Source organism: Tetrao urogallus (assembly GCF_951394365.1).
Source record: "Tetrao urogallus genome assembly, chromosome: 4".
In the NCBI taxonomy this organism is placed as follows: Eukaryota; Metazoa; Chordata; class Aves; order Galliformes; family Phasianidae; genus Tetrao; species Tetrao urogallus.
In genome coordinates this window covers 24,971,201-24,998,717 of record NC_136817.1, presented here as the reverse complement: position 1 = coordinate 24,998,717, position 27,517 = coordinate 24,971,201, and the positions used below count along the sequence as shown (strand labels likewise).

Sequence of the window (27,517 nt, the reverse complement as noted above, 5' to 3'; positions counted from 1 at the left end):
GGCGCGTAGAGTTCTTCCCCTGAAGGCAGCCCATAAGGCTACAGAAGAGACAGGGACCCTCCGGCCGCCAGGAGCAAAAGCCCCAACCCCGCCGCACGGCCAAGGCCCGAAGGCGTTGCAGCGCGAAGGACAGAGCGGACCCCGAGTCGATGCGGACCCCGCGCTCCCCTCATCCCCTCCTGCCACAGCGCTCACCCGGGGAAAGAGACTCGGCGTGCGCGGGGCCGCGGCGCTGCCCCCGGGGCCTGCTCGGGGCCGGCAGCGGTGTCACAGGGCGGAGGGAGGGGCCGTGCGAGGTGACGTCCGCGGGGCGCGAGTCTACTCTCCGCTTCCGGCGGAAGTCTTTGCACTGAGGTCACTTACGCCACGGGTGGTGCTGTACTTCCGGAGGAAGTCCCTTCGGCTGAGAGGTCAGCTTCCGGCGGAAGTGCCCTTAGGGGGAGTCGGCGCTGGCGCGGATGGGTGTGGTGCCAGTCGTCGCGTTTAGGGTCGGTGCTCGGCTGAGGGATGCTTACGTTTTTATCTTACGTTAGCATAATGCTTGTTTTCTATCATCTATTTTGTAACAGCCGAATGGAAAATAAAACTTGACTGAAAATGCTGAGTTTCTCTTCGCAGTCGCTGAGGGGAGGAGACCCCCCTCTCACAGTACACCGTGACCCACTGACGCCGGCTGGGAATTGCAGCAGCATAAGGAACCACGTTGCTGTTGTTGTGAATGTGCGACCCCGGCCACAGGGACGGCCCTTTCGCGGCCCACGGGTATCGACCAGAGGGGGGAGAGGCGTGGCTCACGCTAAGTCCCGCCGCCATCGTGATGACGCCCCCGCCGGAGGCCACGTCGGCGCCACGTCGCGACGCATGCGCAGTGGCCGCTTCCGGCACGGGGGTGACGGCGGGGCCGGGAGCGGTAGAACGGGGCCGGCGGTGTGCGGAGCCGGTGGGCGCGCAGCGGAACTGCCATGAACTTCCTGCGGGGCGTCATGGGGGGGCCCAGCGCCGGGCCGCAGCCCTCTGGCGCCGATACGGTGAGGGACAAGGGAAGCGGGCGGGGACGGGGACCGGGCCTGGCGGGGCCGCGCTGTGACCTACGCCCGGTGCTTTCCAGATCCAGAAGCTTTGCGACCGGGTGGCCTCCTCCACGCTCCTAGATGACCGCCGGGACGCCGTACGTGCTTTGAAGGCGCTGTCAAAGGTGAGCACCGGGGATCTTAAGGCTTTCCTGGAGTTCCTTGTGGGCGTTCCTGAGAGGGTTTCTGTTTTTTTTTCGGAGGAGCTCTTTGAGAGGTCCCTGGGGATTCCTGGGGCTCTTGGCAGACTCCTGGGAGGAGCTTCCTAAGGGAAACCTGCGCTGTTTACAGGGATGGTTGGATGTGCTGCTGATAGCATTGTTTGGGATTGGAGCTGCTTGTTGTCAACTCCATGTTTTCTCCTCACAGAAATACCGGCTGGAGGTGGGCATCCAAGCCATGGAGCACCTGGTACACGTCCTGCAGACAGATCGGTAAGTCTGCTGCGGACAGGGCTCCCATTGGGTGCCTTCCTTCCACTAATATAGATAAATTCAGTCCTCTCTCTGCATGGTTACAGAGCTGGAAGGGAACTGGGCTTTTGGGGACTTTGTGGTGACTGCCTGTCCTGAACAGTGTGATGAGAGTGTACTTGGAGATGGTCGGAATGAAAGGGGTGTAATTGTTAGGGATGGGAGGAGCAGTTCTGGATCAAACAACAGCAAACTGCATCTCTGTGTTTCATAGGTGGTTATCTTTCTCTATAAAAGGGATAAGTGAAGAGTAAAACTAAAGTTACAGTATTAATTAAGTGATTTGAAACAGCCCAAACCATCCTGTTCTTGGATAGATGGTAGAATTTAAGAGTGAATAACAATGTCAGCAGATGTGTTTTTACTTTTCCTCAGATACATGTTATTAAATGAATTGCTAGAACGATTCTGTTAGAAGGAATGTTATCTGGAAGGGTTCAAATAAGAAATCTGTGCCCCTTTCACATAGAAGGATCTGCTACTAATATATATTTTTTAGTGTAAATATCAGAGGTAGTCTAGAATGTAGCTTTGTGGAAGAGAATATGCTATATAGAACTTAATTTCTTTTACTGTCCATCTCTCAGTTGTTTGCACCGCTGTTGTATGTGACATCACCCACATGGTATAACTTCAGAGCTCTCTGTGGTACTCTGGTTGGGGCCTCAACTGTTGAATACTTAGGGTGTTCAGCTGGCTGTACTGTGACACTGTCAGTCTGAACTTGAGCATTAAGCTTTTCTTTTTTTCATTTATTTGTTTTTAAAATGTCATAAAGGCGTATATGGGATACTTGCATGCATATGCATGAAAAGCAGGAGTGGTACAACAAACAAATTAGGAAAGCAGTGATTTGATATCTGAAAGAAATCCTCAAGGACCTACATCACAGGGGCATCCTGCTCTGCTTAAGTGTTCAGAAGTAGAAACCCTCCAGTGCTCTCTGAGGGCTGCTGGCAGCCAGGCTCACCTGGCTGGTTTCACCAGCTGGAAAGAAGCTGTGGGCTGGTGTAAGAATGATGCCATGCTATTGCTGATCCCTTGGCTGTCTACAGCTCGTGCCTTCAGCTTTAGCTCTACAGCTCATAGGATCAGGGCAGTACCAGCAGAGATCACGAGAGCAGCAGTCCCACGGAGGAGAAGCCCTTCAGAAAATGAGGCCAAGGAGCTGCCTTCATCCCCTGAGCTGCTCATCAGGCTGGATCTGAGCTGTGAGAGGGAGTCAGAACGCTGCTGAGCTCCTTGCTGTGAAGGTGTTGGACAGAACCTTGCTGGGTACAGATGTGGAGATTGTCTGGACTTTGTTGGGCTCCAGTTGCTCCTCCAGGAACAGTGCTTGTTAGATTTCTGCTGGGATGCATTGTGTGACTCAGACAGCAGTTTAAAAAGCAGTGAATATGTTCATTTTTGGGGTTTTTAGATGGGAAAAAAAATGCTTCCGCAGAATGGTTTCCGCAGAACTTTGATTGAACGTGCAGTAGGAATGCAGCAGGGCCCTGGGATGTGTGCAGTGTAGAGCTGATCTGCAGAGTGCTGCAATGTGAGAACAGTGACAGGTGTGCCTGTGGTTTCCTATTGGATGTTTACAAAGAATGAGTGGTTGAAGATGCACAACTGCTCTATTGCCAGCAGCATTTATTTTGCTGGCATATATCATAGCAATGTAAAAAATAGAAACAACTTTGCTACTAATTATTTGCTAATGCAAATGAGCTGATTGAAAGTGCCATCTAATCACAAAGTCATTTGTACTACAGACCACCTCAGTCAACTGTGGCAACACAGTAGCTCGCTGCTATTTATGTGGATCTGGAGTGAAAAAGGAGCCATTTTTAATCTTCAGTGCACCTCTTGTTTGTGCTTACTCAGTTGCTCCTTCCCTTGAAACATGAAGTGGGGACTAAGTCAGTTCTCTGTAGTTTTCTCTTTCATTTGCAGCTGTTGGCAGCTTCCATTGTTTCACAGCCTTTATCCTGGAGTAGATCTTGCACCACTTTCCTTTTTTAATGGATGTCTTGTTCTACTTGTTACACAGTTCCCTTGTAGATTGCCTTAAGCTCTGTCTCCTGCTTGGGCTGAGATCTGACGTTTAAACTCATTCTGTAGGAAACAGACTTCTTGGGCTGGTTCTTCAGCTTTGTGCGTTGGCCACGTGGGAGCCTGATAATGCTTAAGGCAGCTTTAAATGTTCCAGGCTCCTACACAAATGAGCGTTCTTTTTGCAGTGTGAGTTGGGAGGTACGGTTGGCTGGAGAACCTTCTCCTGGCTGCCAGTCTGGGCATTGCCACTTCCCACCAGGGACTGTTAGGAAAGAACTGGCACTGACTGTTGAGCAGAAAAGCTCCACTTAACTGCTGGTGTTAAAGAGGGCAGCAGAGCACAAAATTAACTTGGCATTTTACTCTTTTTGTTCTTTAATACAAAATCTTATTTTTTAAAATTCACCATGACAATTCTAACAGGTTGAAACCTAATATGGAGCAGAAAGCATTCCCTATCTGCATAGGGTACAAACCTCAATTATTTATGTGCTTTAATTTCCTAATATTCAGAGTTGTTATACATTTTATTAAAGCTGCTGTAAGAAGGAATGTGTTTGTTGTTAGTCCTTTCCAGGCACACTGTCATCGATGACATGATAGAAACGCTCTCCTTCCTCCTACTCTACAAGACAGGGTGGAAATTCATGAAATGAAATGCCTTTGTTTTAGAAGAGGAAGTAAAAGCTTTTGGAGGTACTCTCCATTGGTGGCACAGCACATGGACACCTGCATTGCCATATGGTTCTTTGCTTTTGCAAATTCAAGGGGTACTGAGCTGACATTGTAGTCAAGTGCTATGGAGGAGCCCCAAGAACAGAGGGAAAGTTACCAGTGGCTCATTCTGGATTGGTGCTTTGCAGAAAGCCTGTGTCTTCCGTGGATGCTTGAGACAGTGAAGGTCAGTTTATTGACTGAAGATTTTCACTGCAGTGCAAAAACTGCAGTTTCAGTCTGAGCAGAACAATCAAGGGAATAGTGATATGTAACGAACAGCAGATGGAAGCAAGGCAGTGAATAGCAAAGATATGATGGAAAGATATCCTGGTTTTGTTCTTCCAACAAGAAAAATGAGGCCAACTTCTTCCATATCTATATGATATTTGATTATTCTTTTGTAGTTGCTGAGTTCTCTCTCCTGTGAGCAAAAAGAAAAGCAAAAGCAAGGCTGAGACTGCTTTTTACTGCCCCGTGAATCTCCAGGAAGTCATTTCCATGTTTTTTTTTGTAATGTGGAATTGTTTCAGTCACATGAAAAAGAAACCATAGGCTTTGTAGTACTGTGTTCAGCTGAAATGGCAAAAGGTAAAATGTAAAAGAAGAAACAAACAGCCAGGCAATGGAAGCGTACCTGCTGGTTGAGGCTGCTTACACAGACCAGACCTTCCTATATATATGCCCTGACTCACATCTTGGTAGAGGAGATGCTGCTGCTGTTTCTCTCCTTGTTTCCACTGCAGCCCAGCTTAAATACTGGTAGTGTGAGTTGCATGACACCGGTGACAAGCCAGAATTGCACGCGTCACCTGAAGACGGCAGCAGGGAAAGGTTTCAGTCACAACCTAATGTCATGGGACAAACAGGGCTGAGAGCTGATGGTTCCTAGATTTTGGTTTAGTGTGAGTGTCATGTAAAGGGAGGTGATTTGTCTCTTTGAGAGCCCGCTAAAGCCCTTGCTGTAGTGATGCAAGAAGTGTAGTCATGGATTGCTCCATTTCATCTTCTCACAGCTGATGGGTCACCTTAGGTGTGCTGTAAATGTCATCCTTAATTAGAGGCCTAGCAAAGATAGCTGACCTCAATTAGGACTGGCTTTTAAGGCTGCTGGTTGGACAGGTTGTAGGGTTTGCTGCAAGCTGGTATTGCAGCTTCTTAAAGCGCAGATAGCTCCTTGGTGCAAAAAGTCTACTGTTGTATGTTTTGCAAATTAGTGAAATCAATATGTGAACGTTTGAATGAGGTCATGTTGTGACAGTACTCTCCTGATTCTTGTGTAAGATACGGAAATAGCTCTTGTTTGTACTGATTTACCATCAAGTGCCCTCCTGTGCGTGGCAGTGCTTCTGTTTGTTTGGACCAGCTATGCTTCAATGCTGTTTGACTGTATGAGCAACAAAGCAAATGGCAAAAAATGGTTACACGCTCTCCTGCCCCTCAATTCTGGTATCATGTTTGTTTTAGCACTGGATTTACAGATTGTTTGGATGCAGAAGAAAAAGGACTCTGTTAAAGGAGGACTTAGTAAGAAAAACATGGTGTCAGAAAGTGAGCTGATGCTGGAGAAGTTGGATGGGCAGCCAGCAGCTTCCTGAGCACGCTAAGAGCTTGCAGACCTGTAATGACTGGGTGTGAGCAGAGTTGGTGACCCTGGACCAGCCTGTTTGGGAGATGCTTGGAACCAAATGATCTTTAAGGTCCCTTCCAAACCAAGCTATTCCTTGTTTCCATTCTGTGATTCCATGAATTCATACTGGAGGTCTCTCCTGCTGTACAGAGGAGTGAGTTGGAAGGGAGGCTCAGGATGGAGTATGTGCTCCTAGTGACATCTTCTGTGATTGTCCTGCATCACTGGCTTTTCTGGATAGGGCTGCCCCAGGGAGTGGAACTGGCAAAAGGGGTTTGACTCCACACAGGGGCTGTGCAGCTCATGGTTGGTAAAAATGCAGTATTATAAAATGCTGTCATCATCAGCTCTTCTCACTTGCACTGATGCTGTGAGGGAGACTGCCTGAGCAGAAAAACAATGTTGTAGAGAAAAACAGTAAGAGAAGTTGGAAATGAGTAAGTCATTAAAGAAAAGTGGTTCTTTTCTTCCCAGTTCAGATTCTGAAATAATTGGCTATGCCTTGGACACGCTCTACAATGTCATATCGAATGATCTAGAAGAGGAAGAACAAGGTAAGCTGTGGCAGTAACAGCTGTAGTCACTCTGAGGGTGCTGTTCTTGATGGCTGTGTTTAATCACAAACGATAATACTGTACAGTTAGTAACACTCATACTTACTGTGTAGCTGTTAAGGCAATGCAAAACATCTTTGAGCAGGGCTTGCATTAAAAGTAACATTGGATTTCCTGCTGATTAATTTTAAAATTAATGTTATGTAAACACCAGCCAGTTTGGAATGGGCCTGCAGAGTTGGCCAAGGCTGCAGTACTGTCTATCCAGAGTTCATTTTCAGAGGCCTTTCTTGATCAGCTGACAAAGCTGTGAGGCTAGTAGCTGTGGAAAGTAATTCCTCATTCTACAGAATCATCACTGCAAAAGGTGATAGTGGTAGAAAAAAAATCATCATAAAATTAAATACATATACTGGAGCTATGAGTGCCCAGAATGAGGAAGAGCCAGATGGTTTGTAACATCTGCATTTGCCACAGCCCCCTTAGTCCCTGACAGCTGCAGGAATTGCATTTTTTCATTTTCTGTCAAATGAGGTAGAACACGTGTGCTCCTGTGAATGGGCACAATGCAGGTAGCCCTGCATTTGGGTTCTGGTCACCTGTCTGCTGCATTCACTCTAAGTTATTTCTTCAAAGGATCTTTTACCAAGTGATAAATATTCTGATGGAAGTAGATGAGTAGATATTTCATGCAACACATTGCAAACTCTCTCTCCAATAGTCAGTTTTCTTTACTTTCTCACCCTTCTTTTCCTGCTCCTGGTAGTGCCTTGCTGCTGGGCTCCTTAGGAGAACATCACAGCAGTCTCAGTAAGAGAGAAAAACTAACAAGTTTGAGTTTTGTGGGTGGAAATATCAGTATTGGAAGGAGTTTGGGATGGTTCTCTTCAACCCCTGCTAGGAGCATTCCTGGATCATTCATTTCTGATGTAGGAGGGAGGGACTATTCCAAACATCAGTGTTGTGCTGTTAGAACGCTGCTCAACTTGTGAACCTCTCTCTCTTTTTCCTTTATCTGCACTGACAGATGATTCTGAAGGTAAAGGAACCCTTACTTCTATAAGCATAGTGCTTGTTTTGTAGCTGTAGTGCTGCTCACAACATAATGCTCTCTGCTGTTAGAAAGGACACTGCAAGGACCTGCTTTGAGGTTTGGTGCTTTTTGCATGTTGCTCTGCAACACAAGCTTGCCTTAGAGCAAGTTCCCTGTTCAGTTACTCATGTGACTGGGGCATGTCAAATGCCAGCAGACTTCTTGAGATTGGAATAACAGCAAATTATCATTGAGGATGTCACAAAAGTGCACAGATACGCAGTTTCTTTTTCCAGGAAGCCCCAAAGTTTAGCACAGATCCTTCCCAGTGTCCCTTTTAAGTGATGCATGGTAAAATTGTGCTCACCTGTCATAAGCTGGCCTCTAACACTTTGTTAGATGCACCTGGGTTTTGCTGGGTGCTACATATCTGGGCTGGAGGTATTTCTGCATGCAGTCTGTCCTCCTTTTTGTTACTTTCTGTTAGTAACCCATCATTCGTCCACTCCAAAATGTGCAGTAGTGTTGATGCTTCTCTCTCCCTGCTGTAAGCAACTTGCCTGTATCTGCTTCCTGGTAAGAATACAGCTAAACTACATCAGAAAAATGGTCAGCTCCAGCCTAATGATAGACTAAATAAGAATCTCTTACCTGTCCTGGAGTCCATAGGAGTAGGTGTTAGTGTCAGTATCATGAATCACTGTTTCAACCCGAAGGAAATGGGGTCAGCTGGATTAAAATTATTTTCTAGGCACCAGTAGAAAAATGTTGTCAGTTTTCTGGTTTCTGCTTTGCTGTACCCCTAATGAGCTGCAGAGTTCCAAGGTCAGCTACAGTCTTTGACCCTATATATAGCCACTCAGCTGCTAACAGTTTATTTGCAGCTATGCATTCTACAGCTGAAATGAGAGAGGAAAGAAATCCTCCCTTTGCCATCAGTTACCTCAATCAGCCCTTTAGATTTGGTCAGAAATGCGGTGGCTTTACTGCATATCTGTGCTCGCTGCTTCCAGCTGTGCTGTGCCATGGTTCCATTCACAGGCACAGGGTAGTGCTATAGTGCAGGATGCAAAGCAGTATGTTTTTGGGGTAAAACATACAAGAGTTGAGTAGCAGTGCCTTTGCTTAGCCTGAGTTGGGATTGTATGCGGAGGTGTCCCTGTGTTGCTCCCTAGCAGTTACTTCATGTGTGTTTAGCCCCTGAGATTTCTATTCTGAGAGTGCAACAAGCAAAGAGCCCTTGCTGAACACAGTGTTCATTTCTTAGAGGTGGCTCCTCGTGTCCCATAGAGCTGAATGCCCATCCCTTTTTGGTGTGACTACTGCTGGGTTGTTCAATTGTCTTCACTAGAAAGCTGAAGTCCAAGAAACTATTGGAGTTGCATGAGATAGATTTTCCTCCTAAAATGAAAACAGAATCAGAGAATGCCCGGGTTGAAAAGGATCATCCAGTTTCAACCCCCCTGCTATGTGCAGGGTCACCAACCACTATTTCAGGCTGCTCAGAGCCACATCCAACCTGGCCTTGAATGCCTTCAGGGATGGGGCATCCACAACATCCTTGGACAGTCTGTTCCAGTGTATCACCACCCTCTGAGTGAAAGACTTCCTCCTAATATCTAACCTAAACCTCCTGTCTCAGTTTAAAACATTCCCCCTTGTTCTATCACTATCTACCCTTGTAACAGCCATTCCCCCTCTTGTTCGTGCGCTCCCTTCAAGTACTGGAAGGCCACAGTGTGGTCTCTCTCTAACTTCTCCAAGTTGAAAAAGCCCAGTTCCTTCAGCATTTCTTCATAAGAGAGGTGCTCCAGCCCTCTGATCATCTTAGTGGCCCTCCTCTGGACCCACTGCAAGAGCTCCACATCCTTCCTGTGCTGGGTGCCCCAGACCTGGACGCAGTACTCCAGATAGGGCCTCACAAGAGCTAAGCAGAGGAGGACAGTTACCTCCCTCTCCCTGCTGGCCACCCATTTTTTAAATGCAGCCCAGAGAATCTAAAATTATCTTTGAATTTGAACTGCAGTTCCCACATTTGTCAGTGGAAACTGCTGAATGTTGCTCACCAGCAGCACCATAATAATGTTTTTGGATAGATGACATTCTCCGCACTGTCTAGAATCCTCTCCATATGACATATGCTTTGCCTTTCCCACTCAATGCTGAAAGATCCCTATGAGGAATCTTCTCCCAGATTAGTGGAGCCTTGTGGAACCACTGGCACTTCATTTTCCCTATCTGCTCTTAGAATTGTGTGTCCAAATTCTCAGGGCACTCAGAACTGTTTGGTTTTATCTCTATCAGGGGACTGTGGGGCTGAGAACTGTGAATTTGGATAAGTGGAAATGGGATTTTTTTCCCCCCCTCCCATCTTTCTACTGAAATAAGTTACTTTTTGGTAGACTGCTTTCTTCCCTGCTTAAAAACAAAATAGCTCTCAAAACTTGTTGAGAACAGGACAGGCCCTATCTCTTTTTATGCACAGTTGTTGCTCTGTCTGCTTGGAAAGTTACTTAAACGTACCACCATTAAAATTAGAGCCCTGACTCAAAGCCTTGTTTGTGGTTCATGGCCCTATTTTTTAGCCAGGACGAAATCCACAGCTAGTTGAAGTTCCTCTAATTGTGTGTTGTAATGCACTGTTGGTGATTGCAGAGGAGAACTCGCCAAAACAAGGTGATGACTTGGGGAGTCAGTTCACAGAGATCTTCATTAAGCAGCCGGAGAATGTCACACTGCTGCTGACACTCGTAGAGGTGAGTGACAACACTGCTTTTGGGATGCTGAGGGATGTGGTATTGCACAGAGAGGTGTGTTCTGTCATCTTCATGAACATGGCTTTGCCCTTTTGATGAAGCCTTTGTGTTAAGTGTACAGCGTTGTCTGACCTTACAACAAATGAAGGGATGGAGATGAGCAAGATCTGTGACCCAAATTAAATCTGGAATGATTTTTTTTTTTTTTTTTGAGACTGATAACATGGAAAGAATTTTAATTATTTGATGAGAAGTAATAAAAACTGTTGGTCCACAACCAGCTGCTGCTGTTGCTTGTGCCAGGATATTATTTGAGCTGATCAGTAAATAACCACGAGTTGATGGCTATGAGTGCTGGGATGCGGTTCCAACTTGTGTCCCACTGAATTCATGCTCAGGGTCTGCTTCATTACTCCTAATTGTTTAAAAAAGTTCTAAACTAAGTTTATCATAGTATAACAAAGATTGGAGAAGACTTAGACAATCATCCAGCCCAACCCTCCACCTATCACCAATAATTTTCACTAAACCATGTCCCTCAACACAAAGTCTACATGTTCCTTGAACACCTCCAGAGTTGATGACTTCACCACCTCCCTGGGCAGCCCGTTCTTTTGGAAAAGTAGTATTTTCCAGTGTCCAACCTGAATCTTCTTAGTGCAACTTGAAGCCATTCCCTCTACTCCTATCACTGGTTACACAAGAGAAGAGGCCAACCCCCAGCTAACCACAGCCTCCCTTCAGGTAGTTATAGAGAGCAGTAAGGTCTCCTGTGAACCTCCCTTTCTCCAGCTCTCTTAGCCACTCCTTGTAAGGCCTGTGCTCCAGACTCCTCACCAGCTTCATTTCCCTTCTCTAGACACACTCCAGGGCAAAATCCACAGGATGTGTTTCTTGCAGTGAGAGGCCCAAAATTGAACAGAGTACTTGAGATGTGGCCTTCCCAGTGCTGAATACAGTGGAATGATCAATGCCCTGCTCCTACTGGCAACACTGTTTCTGACACAAACCAGGATACCATTGACCTTCTTAGCTACCTGGGCACTGCTGGCTTATGTTCAGCCAAGCATCGACCATTAGCCCAGGTCTGTTTCCTCTATAGAGTCTTCCAGCTACTCTGACCCAAGCCTGTAACACTGTCTGGGGTCTCTGTGGATAAAGTGCAGGACCCAGCATTTGGTCTTGCTGAACCTCATCCCATTGGCTTCAGCCCAGCAGTCCAGCCTGCCCATACCCCTCTTTGGGGCCTTCCTACCCCCAGGCAGATCAACACTCCCAGCCAACTTGGTGTCATCTGCAAACTTACTGAGAGCATACTCAATGCCCTCGTCCAGGTCATCAACAAAGATATTGAAGAGGACAGGCTCCAGCACCAACCTCTGGGGAACACCACTTCAGACTGGTGTCTGGCTGGATTCAACTCCACTCATTGTCACTCTCTGGGCCCAGCCCTCCAGCCAGTTCTTTACCCAGCAAACAGTGTGCCTGTCCAAGCCATGGGCTGCTAGGTTCTGCAGGAGAATACTGTGGGAGACTGTGTCAAAAGTTTTGGCTGAAGTCAAGGTAGAACACATCAACAGCCTTTCCCTCATCCACCAGGCAGGTCACTAGATAATAGGAGACCTTTCTTGTAGATGGGAGTTACACTGGCAAGTCTCCAGTCTTCTGGAACCTTGCCAGTTGACTAAGAACACTGATAGATGATGAAAAGCTGTCAGCTCCACCAGCTCTCTCAGCAGTCTTGGGTGGATCTCATCTGTCCCTATGGACCTGTGGCAGTCCAGTGGGAGTAGAAGGTCTTTAACTGTTTCGTCCTAAATCATGGGGGGTTTATTCTGCTCCCCATCCAAGACATCTAAGTCAGAGAGCAGAGTACCCTGAGGATAACTGGCTTGACTTTTAAAGATGTACAAAAGGCATTGAGAACTTCAGCCTCTTCCTTCTCCTCAGTGGTCCTGTTTCCAGCCACATCTAGTAAAGAATGTCAATTCTCCTCAGTCCTCCTCTTACTGTTAATATAGCTATAGGAGAGTTTCTTGTTCCTTTATATCCCATTGGCCAAATTGAGTTTAGGCTGGGCTTTTGCCTTTCTAGTTTTCTCCCTGCACATCCTAACAGCTTCTTTGTACTCTGAGTTGCCCATCCCTTCTTCCACAGGAGGTAGATTCTTTTCTCTGTAGCCTCAGAAGAAGCTCCCTTTTCATCCATGCTGATCTTCTTCCCTGCCAGCTCATCTTGAGGCTCAGGGGATAGCCTGTTCCTGTGACTTTAAGACTTCCTTCACAAGGGGCAGCCAGCCTTCCTGGACCCCTTTATCCTCCAAGACTGAATCCCAAGGGACACTTCCTACTAGTCTCCTGAGCAATTCAACATCTGCCCTCCAGAAGTCCAAGGTAACAGTTTTGCTGTCCCCTCTCCCCACTCTACTAAGAATCAAGAACTCTACCATTTCATGGTCACTCTGTCCAAGGCATCTCTCACCAGATCTTCTGTTTGTGAATATCATGTCTAGCAGGGCACCTCCCCTCATAGGCTCTCTCACCAACTACAGAAAGAATTTATCTTCCATACACTCTAGAAACTTCCTAGTCTGCTTCTTCTGTGTTGTATTGTATTCCCAGCATATATCAGGAAGTTAAAATCCACTGTGAAAACAAGTGCTGGCGGCCACACAACTTCCACCAGCTGCTTGTAGAACACCTTATCTGTTTCCTCATCCTGGTTAGGCAGTCTATAACAGACCCCCACCACGACAACTGCCTTGTTGGCCCTTCCCCTCATCCTTGCCCACAGAGATTCAATCGTATCATCCCCAGCCAAAAGCCAGTAATATCAAAACATTAACATAAAATGCCACACCACCACCCCTCCTTCTGTGCCTATCCTTTCTGAAGAGCTTGTAGCCATCTATTGCAACACTCTAGTCATGGGAGTGATCCCACCATGTTTCTGTAATGGCAGCTAAGTCATAGTTTGCCTGCCATACAATGGCTTCCAGCTCCTCCTGTTTGTTGCCCACGCTGCTTGCATTGATGTAGATGCACTTCAGCTGAGCCCCTTGCCTCATGTCCTGTCTTCTTACCGCTCCTCTAGGCTCATCTCTAGCAGGCCTGGTTTTATTCCCTACCTCATTCATATCTTGTTTAAAGCCCTCTTTACAAGCCCTGCCAGCTCCTGGGCAATTATCTTTTTTCCCCTTTGAGAAAAATTTTTATGACAATGCCATGAGGAAGAAAAAGAGCTCAGTTGACAGCAAAAACACGAACAAAAGGTGTCCTGCTGTTGCTACATGGAACTGTGTGAACTCAGTGGCATTAAGCATTCTCAGCATATCTGAGCCTTGATCCCTGAAGGCTGAACTTTAGTCTCAATGAATGCAAATACAAATCAGGAGCGTGTTTTTGGGTGCTGTGAATAGCGAATTAATAGAGTTAGTTTTTTGGAACTTCTCTTTGTGGTTTTCAGTACTATAAAACTACTTTGAGTATAAAACCTAGAGTTATAAACATATTCCTGAGGCACGCAATGCAGTCACTATAGAAAAATTGATACAGTAGATTCATTTCTGTTGTCACTTGGACTGAGGCCTTAATCTACACCAGGAACACTGTTGACATTATTAGAATCACTTAGGTTGGAAAAGACTTCTAAGATCACTAAGTCCAACTCTTGCTCATCCCCACCATGACCACTGGTCATGTCTCTTGTTGCCACATCTACAAGATTCTTGAACACCTCCAGTGTAATACAACAGAAAGCACAGCAATGACAGCAGAGAAGCAAGACCCTAGGCTGCAACAAGGCTGCTACATTTAAGCAAATCCAAACATGGTCAGAGAAATAAATGAAAGAAGCTGCTTACCTTTAGAAGGCCTCAAAAACACAGGAACTACCAAAGAGATACCACTGCTGTTACTGCCAGCCCTTAAAAGAGGTCTGGGAAGGGATGGATCCTGGCTTCACCCCTCCCGGTCACTCTGGTGGATTGCATGCACCTGAGTTTCCCTGGTTTGGCCCTGCCTTCCCACCAGGTGCTCAATCACTGCTTTAGTCTGTGACTTAGCATTTCTGTTACATCCAGGGATTGTGACTCCATCACCTCCCTGGGAAGCCCATTCCAATGTTTCACCACTTTCTGAGAAAAATTTTTTTATAATTCACCAACTCAGCCTCCCCTGGCATAACTTAAAGTCATCACCTCTTGTCTGATTGCTGTTGTTTGAGAGAAGAGGCTGACTTCCACCTTGCTACAGCCTCCTTTTGGAGAGCTGTAGAGAGCAATAACGTCTCCCCTGAGCTCCGTCTTCTACAGACTGAACAATCCTAGTTTGGTATCTGCGAATTTATGAGGGTGCACTCGATCCCCCAGTCCAGATCATTAATAAAGTACGAGGCTCAATACTGATTCCCAGAGAACACCACTAATGCCAGCTGGATTTAAATCTGTTTCACCACCGCTCTCTGGGCCTAGCCTTCCAGCCAGTTTTGTATCCAGCAAAGAGTGTACCTGTCCAAGCCGTAGGCTGCCAGTTTCTCCAGAAGAATGCTGTGGGAGTCAGTGTCAAAGGCTTTGCTGAAGTCTAGGTAGACTATTTCAACAGCCTTTCCCTCATCCACCAAGCGAGTCACCTGTTCATGGAAAGAGATGGGGCTGGTCAAGCAGGACTTGCCCTTTATGACCCCCTCGCTGTCCTGCATATGCTGCATGGTTGCACTCAAGACGATCTTTTCTGTGACCTTTCCCAGTACTGAGGTCAGGTGAACAGGCCTGTAGATTCCCAGATCCTCCTTCTGACCTTCTTATAGATGGGCATCACATTAGCAAGTCTCTAGTTGTCTGGAACCTCTCTGGTTGACCAGGACTGCTGTTCAAAAAAAAGAGAAATAAAACCACATAGATAAAGGTTATAGATAGAGCTGTGCCTGTTTCGATTAGCGTGGTTTACAATGACACATACAGCTATGGCATGGTAAAAATACATAGTATGATGGTGGAGATCTGGAAATTGGCATTAGGTTTCAGTAAACAATTGTATTTCTCTGTAGCTGTTGTTGTTGTTGAGCATCCTCTTTATTAGCAGTGTTGTGCTGACAAAATAAGGCTTGTCTCAATTAGTGATCCAGTGCCTGACCATAAGTTGAAGTTGTAACACTAGCAGAGAAGCACAACAGGCTCAGTGGGGTGACCCATTGGAGTGTAGGGCTGGTCACTGGCTGTGGTGGTGTGAGTTGACCTGGGGAGGCCAGCGTTGTGGTGGTGGTTAGAGCACTCCTTAGTTCTTGAGCTTTCTTGTTTTGATTAGACCCAGCTTTGACATAATGTACTCTTCTCAATCTGCAAAGGAATTTGATTTCCATGTCCGTTGGCCTGGAGTGAAGCTCCTCACATCTCTCCTAAAGCAGCAAGGGCCTCAGGTACAGCAGATCATCCTCGTCAGTCCCATGGGTGAGTGCTGCAGCGTTCTATTGCTGAGCTTTAAGCTGAAAACTCAGTAAATGTGGTAAAGGGTTGGAGGAATCTGGAGCATGGTGTGCTAAAGACCTTTAGCAAGAAAAATCTGCATCTTTTGCACTCATTTCTAATGTGTTTCTTGCAGGTGTGTCCAGACTGATGGATTTACTAGCAGACTCCAGGGAGGTTATACGTAATGATGTAAGTACAGAGCAGCAGTCATTTAGCCTTTATCATCAGAGACTGTCAATTGGATGGCCATGGTGGGTGGGATGCAGTTGTCTCTTGTGATTCTGGCCAAGGCTTAGGCTGCTTGTTTAGCATTCTTCTGAGAGCTGTGACTTATAAAAAGTGATGTTCTATAGTAAACTTGGTAAAACTTCAGTGTAATCACTTCTCCCCTCTGCCCGCCAAGGGAGTCTTGTTGTTACAGCAGCTGACAAAGAGCAATGCGGCCATACAGAAGATTGTTGCCTTTGAAAATGCCTTTGAGAGACTCCTGGATATTGTAACGGAAGAAGGAAACAGTGATGGAGGTATAGAAATATCTGAAGCTTTTCCACAGGCCTGTGTTTCTGTGCCTGAGTTCACAGCCAAATCTATTACATGTTGGTGTAGGGGGAGAGAAAAAAAGGATTAGAAGAATGAGCAGCAGAGATGCAGCACATGGGTACTGCTTTGTTTTTCTTAATGTGTGAGTTTGCCACAGATTGTAATTTGCTGCAGGATCTATTTCATTACAAAGCTATATGTCTGCTCATTGATACTCTGCAGGAGAAGTTAGTATACCTCTTCTCTCCCGTCTGAAGTATCACAGCTATGTTGGCAAGGAAGGATTGAACAAATCAAAGTTGCTATTTCTGGGCAGCTAATTGTAAGAAACTTGGTATGTCAACTCCTGTGTGCTGAGAGCTTGCTGCTTTCCCCCTCCCACGTGTGTTCCTGCTGCCTGTGCCTTGCTGAGAGCAGATTCCCAGCTGTGCTCTGTGACAGCAGTGGGATGGGGGAATGTGGCAGCTGCTCTTTGTCACCCTCTCTTAGGTCTGATACTGCCATGTGCTCTAATACGTGCGAAGGCCAAACCTTTGTCCTTTCTATAAAGTCCAGACTGGAAGGCATCCTAGCAGCGGACTGCCTCTATTAGTGTTGTCTTCCAGACACAATTATCTGAGGCTTGTCTCTGACAATGTATGCTCTTTGGAAAAACAATTTTTTGCTTCAGACTTGTGGAAGAGCCGTAGTTATGGTTTCGTGTGAAATATGCCAGATCAACGTTGATGTATTTCAGTTAGTGATCTTTGATTATTTGTTCATGCATGAGATTCAGTTCTTAATCAAAATATGATGCTCCTGAGAATGAAAAGTTCAGAAGTGTGGGCTCTGTTCCTTCTGAAACATACCAACAAGTAGAGAAACAAGTCATTGCTCTGCTTCATTTCGGATTAATGTTTTCCTTTGTTGTCTCACCAGGAATAGTGGTGGAAGACTGTCTCCTCCTCCTACAAAACTTGCTGAAGAATAACAATTCCAATCAGAATTTTTTTAAAGAAGGTTCCTACATTCAGCGCATGAAGCCATGGTTTGAAGTTGGGGATGACAACTGCGGCTGGTCTGCACAGAAAGTAACAAATCTCCATCTCATGCTGCAGGTAAAACATGGCACCTCACTTCTGTTAACAATATCAGTAGGTGTCTTCTCTGCATTTCAATGACAGTGTACCCGTATCAGTGAGATACCCCTCCTGCTGCAGGAGCTGTTTCCAAATTGTGACCTTGCAGTGGGTGGCATGTCAAACAACTTCATTACCTGTAACTTACAATATAACAGTGATTGGAATTAAGTATATCACCAGGGATGTTTTATACAGAATCTGCCTTTATGAGTTTGTATGCAATTATGGTGAGCTAAGTAGTAAAAGAGTTACAGCCTCATTTCTTATTACTGAGTTGCAGCATCAGCACTGGGGTCACATACTTCAGAATTTTGGAGAGCTACACCAAACTCAGAATCAGATGGGTGAATTTAGTTCTGTGTTTTGGAAGCTCTTGGGTTCTCCTCACATATGCACCTTTCTTTTTCCCCCCAGCTTGTCCGAGTGCTTGTGTCCCCCACGAACCCCCCAGGTGCTACCACCAGCTGCCAGAAGGCCATGTTTCACTGTGGGTTGCTACAACAACTCTGTACCATCCTGATGGCAACCGGAGTTCCTGCTGATATCCTGACAGAGGTAGCAGGGAGCAAATTTTTCCCATATCAAAATGTCAGACTGAATAATTGTGTGGTGTGTAGATCATTGCTCTTACTGAACTGCAAAATGTATAGCTATTGACTTGTTGCATTTTTTTCTCTGTCCTCTTTGCAGACCATTAACACTGTGTCAGAGGTCATCCGAGGGTGCCAGATGAACCAGGATTACTTTGCTTCTGTGAATGCACCTTCAAATCCACCGAGGTAGGGGAGTAGAAGTGTATAACTGTTGGGTAATGATGTGTTGCACAGGCAGAGGCAGTGTCCTGTAAAGGACTTGTACATTCAAGACAAGACAATAGCCAGGTCGTTTGGGGGCTAGAACTGGATAATCTTTAAGGTCACTTCCAACTTCCAACTTGAGCTGTTCTATAATTCTAAGATACTTGTTTTTTATCAGCCATTGTTTCCACACACAGTTCTGTCCTGATGGTTTTCTTTTCCCTTACCAACAGGCCTGCCATCGTGGTGCTGCTGATGTCTATGGTGAACGAGAGGCAGCCCTTTGTGCTCCGCTGTGCCGTGCTCTATTGCTTCCAGTGCTTTTTGTACAAAAACCACAAAGGACAAGGGGAAATTGTCTCAACACTTCTGCCATCGACCATTGACGGTATGCAGACAATCACCTCTGCAGTGAGAGCTCTGATCTAGAAGAATTTCTTACTGCATCAGCTGTTATGTTGTGCAGAATTATTTCCCTGCAATTGAGTGTCAGATCCAAGTGCAATGATTGGGTTATGATTTCTCTAAAACTTGAAATAGATGGTCTTCAGTAAATTAAAAGTAAACCATAGGCTTACTTCGTACATATTTAGCTGATTGTCTGTCTTGTCCTAATCTGCTGTGTGCCTTTGGCCTCTCTGGCAGCCACAGGGAGCTCTGTGTCGGCCGGGCAACTGCTCTGCGGGGGCCTCTTCTCCACGGACTCGCTCTCCAACTGGTGTGCTGCTGTGGCCCTGGCCCACGCACTGCAGGAGAATGCCGCTCTGAAGGAGCAGCTCCTGCGGGTGCAGCTGGCGACGAGCATTGGCAACCCACCCGTGTCACTGCTGCAACAGTGCACCAACATACTCTCACAGGTACAGCAACTCTCCAGCCTGGCCTCGGGCTGAAAATCCACGTGTTCGGGAAAAGCATTCTTCCTGAGCAGGTGCATTGCAGGAAGGATTAGTGTCAGCCTGATGAGAGGGAGGGCTCTCTCCTTCTGATTTTAGGACTTGCTTAAAGCCCCCTACTCTCGTGGGTGGGGAGAAGAGGCGTATTCTGCTTTTCCATCAGCAGAGCCTGGTTGGTGGTGCAGGGGATTCAGACTTTGGGGAATGTTTCTGCAATGTGTTCTGCTCCTAGTTCCTGAGTAACACATGTGTAACTTGCAGGGCGATAAGATCGACAGACGGGTATGTATCTGTTGGCACAACTGCGGCACTTCCTTGCCCAAAGTGGCCTTTTCTTTTGCCTTGGGTTTGCTGGGAGGTTTCCCTAACTGCTCCTCCATGTGTTCCCACTCACAGCTCTGTGTTGCAGTTGGATTTGGTTTTTCCTGGCACAGCCATAACCACTTCTTTCTGTGTCTTCTGGGGGTGCTCCACAACACTCTGGGATAAGGATCTTGGGATACACGGGTGCTTTCTTTCCATGGGGCGTACTCATTCACCACCTATCCACCTCATAGATGGACATGTAAGACAAATTGCAGCTATTACACAAATTACAGTCAGAAATGCTGTGTGCTCAGGCTGCCTGCAGCCAACAGTTAGTGCCATCCAAATTGGAAATGTGCTGCTAATCTCTGGGCTTCTGAAGCAAACTTGTGTTGAACCTGCACTGAATCCAATTCCTATGTTGTACATACATATATGCTGTAGTGTTGTCTGTAGGGCAGGAGCTCTGGGGAGGGGGGTTACCAGTGGTTTAGGGCCAGTCTGAGATGTAAAGAAACTTAATCGGGAAAAAAGAGCAGTCTGCATCTCCGTTAGTTGGTGGCACTTGCAGGTTGAGAGCATCAGGGCATGTTCTTCACAGGGGTTTCTGTACCATGCTGAGTTACACAGTTGGCTGTGCCATGGGGCTGTTATGCATCTAATCGGTATGTATCAGTACAGGCTGGGGGCTGAGATGATGAAAAGGAGCTCTGTGGAGAAGGACCTTGGGGTCCTGATGGCCAACAGGGTGACCATGAGCCAACAGTATGGCCTTGTGGCCAACAATGCCAGTAGTATCTTGGTTGACTGACAGCTGACCAGCAGTTTACCATGAGCCAGCAGTGTGCCCTTGCGGCCAAGAAAGCCAATGAGACCCTGGGACACATTGCAAAGAGTTGCCAGTGGGTTGAGGGAGGTGATCTTCCCCCTCTGCACTGCTCTGTGAGGCTAAAGCTGGAATATTGTGTCCAGTTATGGGTTCCCTAGTTCTAGAAAGAAAGAACTGCTTGAGCAGAGGGCCACAAAGATGGTTAGGGGCCTGGAGCATCACTCTTATGAGGAAAGGCTGAGAGACCTGTGGCTGTTCAGCCTGGAGAAAACTGAGAGGGGATCTTTTTGCTGTTTATAAATATTTAGAATGCAGTAGTCAAGTGGATGAGGAAAATGGATTGCAGGAAAGCTGTGGACAAACCCTGAGCAATAATTGCTAACACAGTATGCAGTGCTTATTCTGCACACCAAGCAAGCAGGCGAGTGCTGTGCAATGCTGCAGTGTCAGTGGCTGCATTCTGTGCTGTTCTGATGTGGCTCACCTGTACCTCTGGAAGTCAGTGGGAAGATGATGAAGACAGCTCCAAATGCTCTCCTGCCCTCGTACACAGTGTTAGGGTTAGTGTGACAGTCTGAGTGTAATTCAGTGGTGGATTATTTTTTGCCTTCTTGGAAAATATTGTTTTTCCAAGTGCTCATGACATGCTGCAAGTTTCAATAGTTGGCACTCAACACTGCAATTAGCACTCCCTTTTCTGGTGTAATGTAAACGTTATTTTGTCTGAATAGAAAGGTATTTCAGTGTTTATTTACCTAGTACAGAGCATTAGGAATGCATGACAGTTCTTAGGCAGCAGTACATGGAGGTGTTATAACAGTGTGCTTCTTAAAGGGAATCCTCAGCTGAGGTTTTGCACCTTGTTCCTTTCTTACAGAGCTGTGTGTGTGTTCCTTCATGTTACTCTGATATTAATATAAATACAGAACTAATTGGTTATGGTTTTCTATTGATGCTAATTTGCATTGAGTCACATTTGACATCTGTGTTGCTTGTTGGTTTGCACTGAGAACAGCTAAAATGAATGGGTTCCTACTTGTGTCGTAGAGCTGTGCTCAGCAGAACTAACAAATGGGGATTGTCAAAGGTGTGACTTGTGTTTTTTTACACGAGTGAAAAGGTGAGTTGTGAATTGGTGCAACTCTTTGGGCTATGAAAGCCTTTCGTTGTGGGAAGAGAGTGATGGGGATTTTGTTTCTTTCAGGGCAGCAAAGTGCAGACCCGAGTTGGACTGCTGATGCTGCTCTGCACGTGGCTAAGCAACTGCTCCATTGCTGTCACACACTTCCTGCACAACCCAGCCAATGTGCCCTTTGTATCCTTGACCTGTTTGCAGGTTAACATCACTTGCCTGGAAGTCACTTGAATTATTCCTGTTGAAATCAAATGTTTAAGTCAGTCAGTTTGCAGGGATACTTGTCGATATAAAAGCAAACACACTGGGGCAGGAAATAAAAGAAAACTTCGGAACAAAGGACTGCGTATGCACTGTGCTTATGGAATATCTCCAGTGTCCTTAACGAGAGCTGCAGCTGACAGGACAGATTGCTGAGAACCTGGGAGAGGAGGAACAGCTGGTTCAGGGCCTCTGCGCACTGTTGCTTGGCATCTCCATCTACTACAACGACAACTCTCTGGAAAACTACAGGAAGTGAGTGTGATGTGAGAATAAGAGTGAGCTGTCAGTGAGGGGCAGATGGGGCTTTAAGGGTTGGGAATGTTTGAGTGACTGTTTGCCATGTGCATTCCTTCCAGAGTGCAAATTAGTGGGCACAACTGGGGAGAGATCACTGCTCTGCCTCATAGCTGTGTGCTCTTCAGCTGTGAGCAAATGGCACACTGAGTGATATTGGCTGTTGAATGCTACTGTGGACAATCACAGTTGAACTGGGGAAGCAACTGTTCTATTGTTTCTCTCAAGCATGGCATTATAGAATAGAATCATAGACTCCATAAAAAGGTTTGAAAAGACCTCTAAGATCATCAAGTCCAATCACCAACCCATCCCCACCTTGCCTACTAACCATGTCCCTCAGTACACATCTCCATGGTTCTTGAACACCTCCAGGGACAGTGATGCACCACCTCCCTGTGCAGCCTGTGCCAATGCCTCATCACTGTGATGTATCTCCTCCTTTCAGAGAGAAGCTGAAGCAGCTCATTGAGAAGAGGATTGGGCGGGAGAACTTTGTTGAGAAGCTTGGCTTCATCAGCAAGCACGAACTGTATTCCAGAGCTGCACAGAAGCCACAGCCTGGCTTTTCCAGCCCTGAGCACATGATGTTTGATCATGAATTCACTAAGCTGGTGAAGGAACTGGAGGGTGAGAGACGTTGCTTATTTTTATATTCCTTGTTATGAGCTGATGGCTGAACTGCTGAATGTCCCATTAACAGCGGTGTGATGGAGTTAAAATGCAGTACCTTCTCTTCTGTTTTTTAAGACTGTGTGTGACCACTGTATTTTCTCCAAAGTACATACTGTGTTTATCGTTTCCTGCACTGAGTTACACTGGGGGGAGGATGGAACTGCTATGAGGACAGAACAGATGAATGAAGCAGGCTGTGGCTGACAGCAGCTGTTGTTGGCAGGTGTCATAAGTAAAGCTATCTACAAGTCCAGTGAAGAAGATAAAAAAGAGGAGGAGGTCAAGAAGACCCTGGAGCAACATGACAACATAGTGACTCACTACAAAAAGGTCATCAGAGAACAGGTGAGGAGCAGTGGCACCATGCTCTCTGCTCTCACCTTTTGAAAGGTGATGGCTGAGATGTGCCTGAAAGAGGAAATAGTGGAGAAGTAGAGCTGAGTGACTTCTCTAATGGGGAATGCAATAGCACCCCATAGCTCAGGGGTCTGACATGGCTACAAACCAGTGCGGTTAAGTAACACCTTCAGACCTCCAGTGAGGTTTATTGAGTGTGTTCTAACTGCAGATACCTCTGCTGCTTCCAAGGCTTTGTGAGCCAAACACGTGTGTAGGCTGCTGTGGGTGCAAAGAAAAACCCAAGGGAAAGATTTCCTATCTCCTTCTCTCCCTGTCCCTGGTGTGGGGATGCTGGAACTCTCTTCCAAAGGTCTGGAAGAAGTTGGGCTCTGTACCAAACTGCTGTGTCTCCCCCCAGCCCTTTGACCCAAGAATCTTGTCTATATTGGTATGGAGTCCTCCTTTTCATCGCAGGCAGCACTGACAGCCTCACTGAACAGTGTTTTGCATTCTGGGAAAGGGTTTGCTCTTCTTTTCCTTCCTACAGTTCTAGTATTACTGCAAGTGCTCTCTTTTTCTTTTCCAGGATCAGGAGCTTGAGGAGTTAAAACAACAAGTTAGCACATTAAAATCTCAAAACGAGCAGCTTCAGGTGACAGTCACACAGCAAGTGTCGCAGATCCAGCAGCATAAGGATCAATACAACCTCCTTAAAGTGCAGCTAGGTATGCTTCAGGAGGAATAATGAACAGTGGCCTCAGTGGTACTGGAGATCTTGTGTAGGTTGTGGCAAGCTATGGAAGAAATACATCCATCAAGGGTTAACAGTGACAAGTGAGAGCTCTGTACAGGGCTTCTGGAAGCACTGAACAATTCCCTGTAGCTGGGTTCTATAGTTAGAATGGCTTGTATGGCTCTGTGAAGGGGAAAGAAGAGGGAAATGAGTCCATTCATTTTTGGGATAAACAGTTTAAATGACGTCACTGACCTTTGTTATAAACTGTCTGCTAGGAAAAGACACGCAACACCACAATTCCCATGGTGACACACTGCAGGTGAATGGCATTCAGGTGGAAGAAGTGAGCAAACTGCGAGAGGAGCTGGAGGACTGGAGGAACAGGCATGAGCAGCTGCAGGGGCAGCTCAAGGAGAAGGATGCTGTGATTGAGAACCTGGTGAGAGCCAAAAAGCTGTCCAGATGTTGATGTTTTTTCCATCTCTTTTTTTTTTTTTTTGCCTTATACAGTGAAGGTCATCCCTGTAATGGCATCATGCAGCCATAGCTGATGATAACAAAAATGGTGAGGGATGGCTTAAGCAGAGACTTCTTTTTTGCTTCACACTGTTCCTGGGAGTAGCCTGTGTAGCTGTGAGCTGTGGTGCTGTAGGATGTCACTTTGTTTTCATACCACAGAGCTGTGTTTACTCTGGATAGCTTAATGTTTAATATTCCTGTTGCTATTACAGAAGTCCTTGCAGTTGGAAACGGGGACAGAACAATCCTCACAGCAGAGCAGCTCTGGAGGCATGGAACACAGTGCTGAACTGCAAAAGGTGAGCAATATGCTTTCAGCAGAGCTATATGAGCAGCAGTAGTTCAGGATTGGACAGAAGTTGTGTCTGGCTACAGAGCTGAGGATGGAGTGCTGAGCACCGTAGTCTCACTGATGGCCCTGGTTTTGGTGGTGATGCCAATCTCAGAGCATTGAGATGGTGTACCTAAAAACAAATCAGCTACCTTTGCCAAGCAGCTTCATGCCAACAACAGAAATTCAGCTTGCACACAGGACTCAGGGGAATCTTTCATTTTCTATTGCAAAATATTGTCAAGTATTTATAGGAAAGTTTCCAAGTGAGAGATTCACAGTACAGAGTAAGTGCCTGCATGCCTGTGGGCTCCATGATTTCAGGTGGCTGCTCCTCAACAAATACCTGGCAGTGTTTCAAAAGCAGACTGGACATTGTGATTGGGAAACAGGCTGGGAAGCAAATGGCCTGGTAGATTTAAATTAACAGGAGCCCAGTGTGAAGAACTACTGTCTCAAATGAAACATGCATTTCTTTTTGTTTCCCAAAGGAATTGGAGCTGCTTAGGACTCAGATCCAATTGCAGGCAGCAGAGATCTCGAAGCTTCAGGCTGAGAACCAGAAGCTGCAAACCATGGTACTGGTGACACCTTATCTTTCCTTTGGGGACAAAACCTTCTTGCTGAGCTCTTGGTAGCTCTCTTCCTATATCAGACTTGAGACAACACACATCAGCAAGGCATTTCAGCAGCGTTAAATGAAACAAGGGGTGATCTAGAGAAATCCTTTCTAAGGCAGGAGGAGATCTGACTTCAGTCAGTGCTCTGTGAGGACATTGCTCATAGTGGTTTTAACACAGGTATCTATTATTCTGTGCTTTGAGCTTATACCATGACCAAAACACCAAAATTCTCCCATTACATTTTCGTATGGTTATTCTCTCAAATATCTGAGAATATGAGTTTGGAAATGGACACACGACAGTTTGGCCAACAGCAGCTAAATCTGTCTGTGCTAACCTGCAACTGCTTCAGAACTTCTTTAGTTGTTCATTTATTGAAAAGATTTCCCACTAAAGCCTTTGAGAGTAACTTAGAACAAAGTGGCTGTGTCCTTAGCACCAGCTCATGGCATTAGAAGGTCAGTGTTCAAGCTGAACACTCATTAGCACACTGCATGAACACACTGCTGCCATGGTTCTCAGCAGATCAGCTGCAGATCCATGGGCATGTGCACAACTGGAAGGACAGCATTGTGTGGTGGTTGTGCTCAAGCACAATGTGAGGGTTCTTCTGATCCCATCTTCCTTTCTGCAGAACACAGCTGTAGATCCTGCATTGGGTGCGAGTGGTGCAGTGGCATCAAGGAGCTCAGAGAAGGAGGGCCGGCTGCTGCAAGAGCTGGGGGAGCTGCAGGTCAGTCATGTGAGCACAGAGCCATCCTTGGGCCTCAGCCCACAGCCATGGCCATGCAGAAGGGGGGGCTGGTGGGTTGTACTACCACCATTGTGTAAGCTTAGGGCTATGCACGGGAGGTGTACTCCTCTCCTCTCTGGAAAATTTCAACATGGGGGTTCTCCTATTGCCAGAGTGAAGTCAAAGCCCTTTCAGAGGAAAAAGTGTCACTGCAGCAGCAGTTGGACTCCTCTAGCAGCACAGTGGCCATCCTTCAGGATGAGAAGAGCAAACTGCAGCAGGAAGTGGCTGAGGCCAAGAAGGAACAGGATGACCTGCTGGTGCTGCTCGCTGACCAGGACCAGAAGCTGTCTGCCCTCAGGAGCAAGCTGAAGGACCTGGGGATGCCGGTGAGCAAACCAAAGAGTTGAGTAAGGTCTCAGACAGCCTAATACTTTAACCAGTCCTTTTTGGTGCCTTTTGCTTTTTGGGAGGTAGCAGTTGATCTGCTTTGTCTCCAGCTGTATGAATGAGGTGTCAGTCTGGGGAATATCTGTGGCAAGTGCAGAGCTATCACTGTAGCTGAGGAATTTTTCCAGATGTAGGACAGACAGAGGAAAGCCACCCCAGCAAACACTGAACACTTCCATTGGTGGCATTGCAAAGCACTGCACAGAACTGCATGGAAAGCTGAGGTGCTCGTGGCGCTCATTGTTACATGTGAAGGGTAGAAGGGGGGATGTCACTGCTCACTACACATCACCTTAATTTCAGGTGGAGGATGAAGATGACATTGAATCTGGAGATCAAGCGGATGAAGATGAGGATGGGGATGAAGAGGAGCAGGACTGATGTTCTGGTGTGTGTCACCATGGACATAGGATGGCTTTATTAGTGGGGGGAAATCTGTTATTGATGTACAGAGCAAAAAATCTACATGCAGGGAGCAGAGGGAAAGTGGCAACTGCTGGGCTGAGCGATGTTACCGAGGTGTTGGGAACCTCTGCGGAGTGAAGCAAATAGACACCGCTGTTCAGTTCTACATGAGCACCCCATGTTGTTCCTGTTTAGGAGTTGCTGTGGGCAGCACTTGAGGCATGGGATGGCGATGGTGCTGCACAGTGAGTTGTCATGGGCAGAGCTCTGTGCGTTTGTCTGCGTTCTGAGCTTCTGGAACTGTTAATTAAATACAGAAGTGTTTGGTTTAACTGCTGTCCCCTGGAGTCATTGCCTCTGCCCTTAGCATGGAGTTCCAGAGTAGTTCATGGCTTCCTTCGAAGAGGTGGAAGGATCAGGCAGCTGCAATATACATTGCCCACAGCTGTCCCCAGGATTGGGCCTGCAGATCCGGGGTTGTGGCTCCAAACGAATGCTCACAGTGTGGTGCCTTGGCACATGGCATGGCTATGTTTGGTACCTGTATGGGAGAGGAAATCCACACCAGAAAGGTAGTAGCATTGGTAAGGAGAATCTCTGGAAAAACCAAGAGCAATATACTTGTCTAATGACCTGATATGCTGCCATATCTGCATAACCATCAGTAGGCTGCTTCAGGAAGGAGATGAGAAATGCTGTGATTGCTATAACTCACGGACTCTTCAAGAGTGAATAAAAGATGAAATTTAAAAAGAAAATACTGAATAGACTAAACGTATGAGTTTCATTTTTG

At 46.4% G+C, this 27,517-nt stretch overlaps 1 protein-coding gene across 1 annotated transcript; it reads left to right on the top strand.

Annotated features, from left to right (window-relative positions):
* Positions 1-962: 962 nt before the first annotated feature.
* On the top strand, positions 963-26,824 carry USO1 (USO1 vesicle transport factor; the record flags this gene model as incomplete). Its single annotated transcript, XM_079534913.1, has 26 exons — positions 963-1,028; positions 1,109-1,195; positions 1,440-1,504; positions 6,402-6,481; positions 7,509-7,520; positions 10,170-10,270; positions 15,614-15,716; positions 15,868-15,923; positions 16,138-16,258; positions 17,193-17,371; positions 17,810-17,950; positions 18,086-18,174; positions 18,426-18,580; positions 18,838-19,049; positions 19,347-19,367; positions 21,425-21,535; positions 21,753-21,871; positions 22,362-22,543; positions 22,812-22,933; positions 23,514-23,652; positions 23,939-24,102; positions 24,395-24,481; positions 25,005-25,091; positions 25,771-25,869; positions 26,043-26,258; positions 26,623-26,824. The coding sequence occupies 26 exons, from the start codon at positions 963-965 to the stop codon at positions 26,698-26,700; spliced, it is 2,892 nt and encodes a 963-aa protein (XP_079391039.1). The 3' UTR covers positions 26,701-26,824.
* Positions 26,825-27,517: the final 693 nt, after the last annotated feature.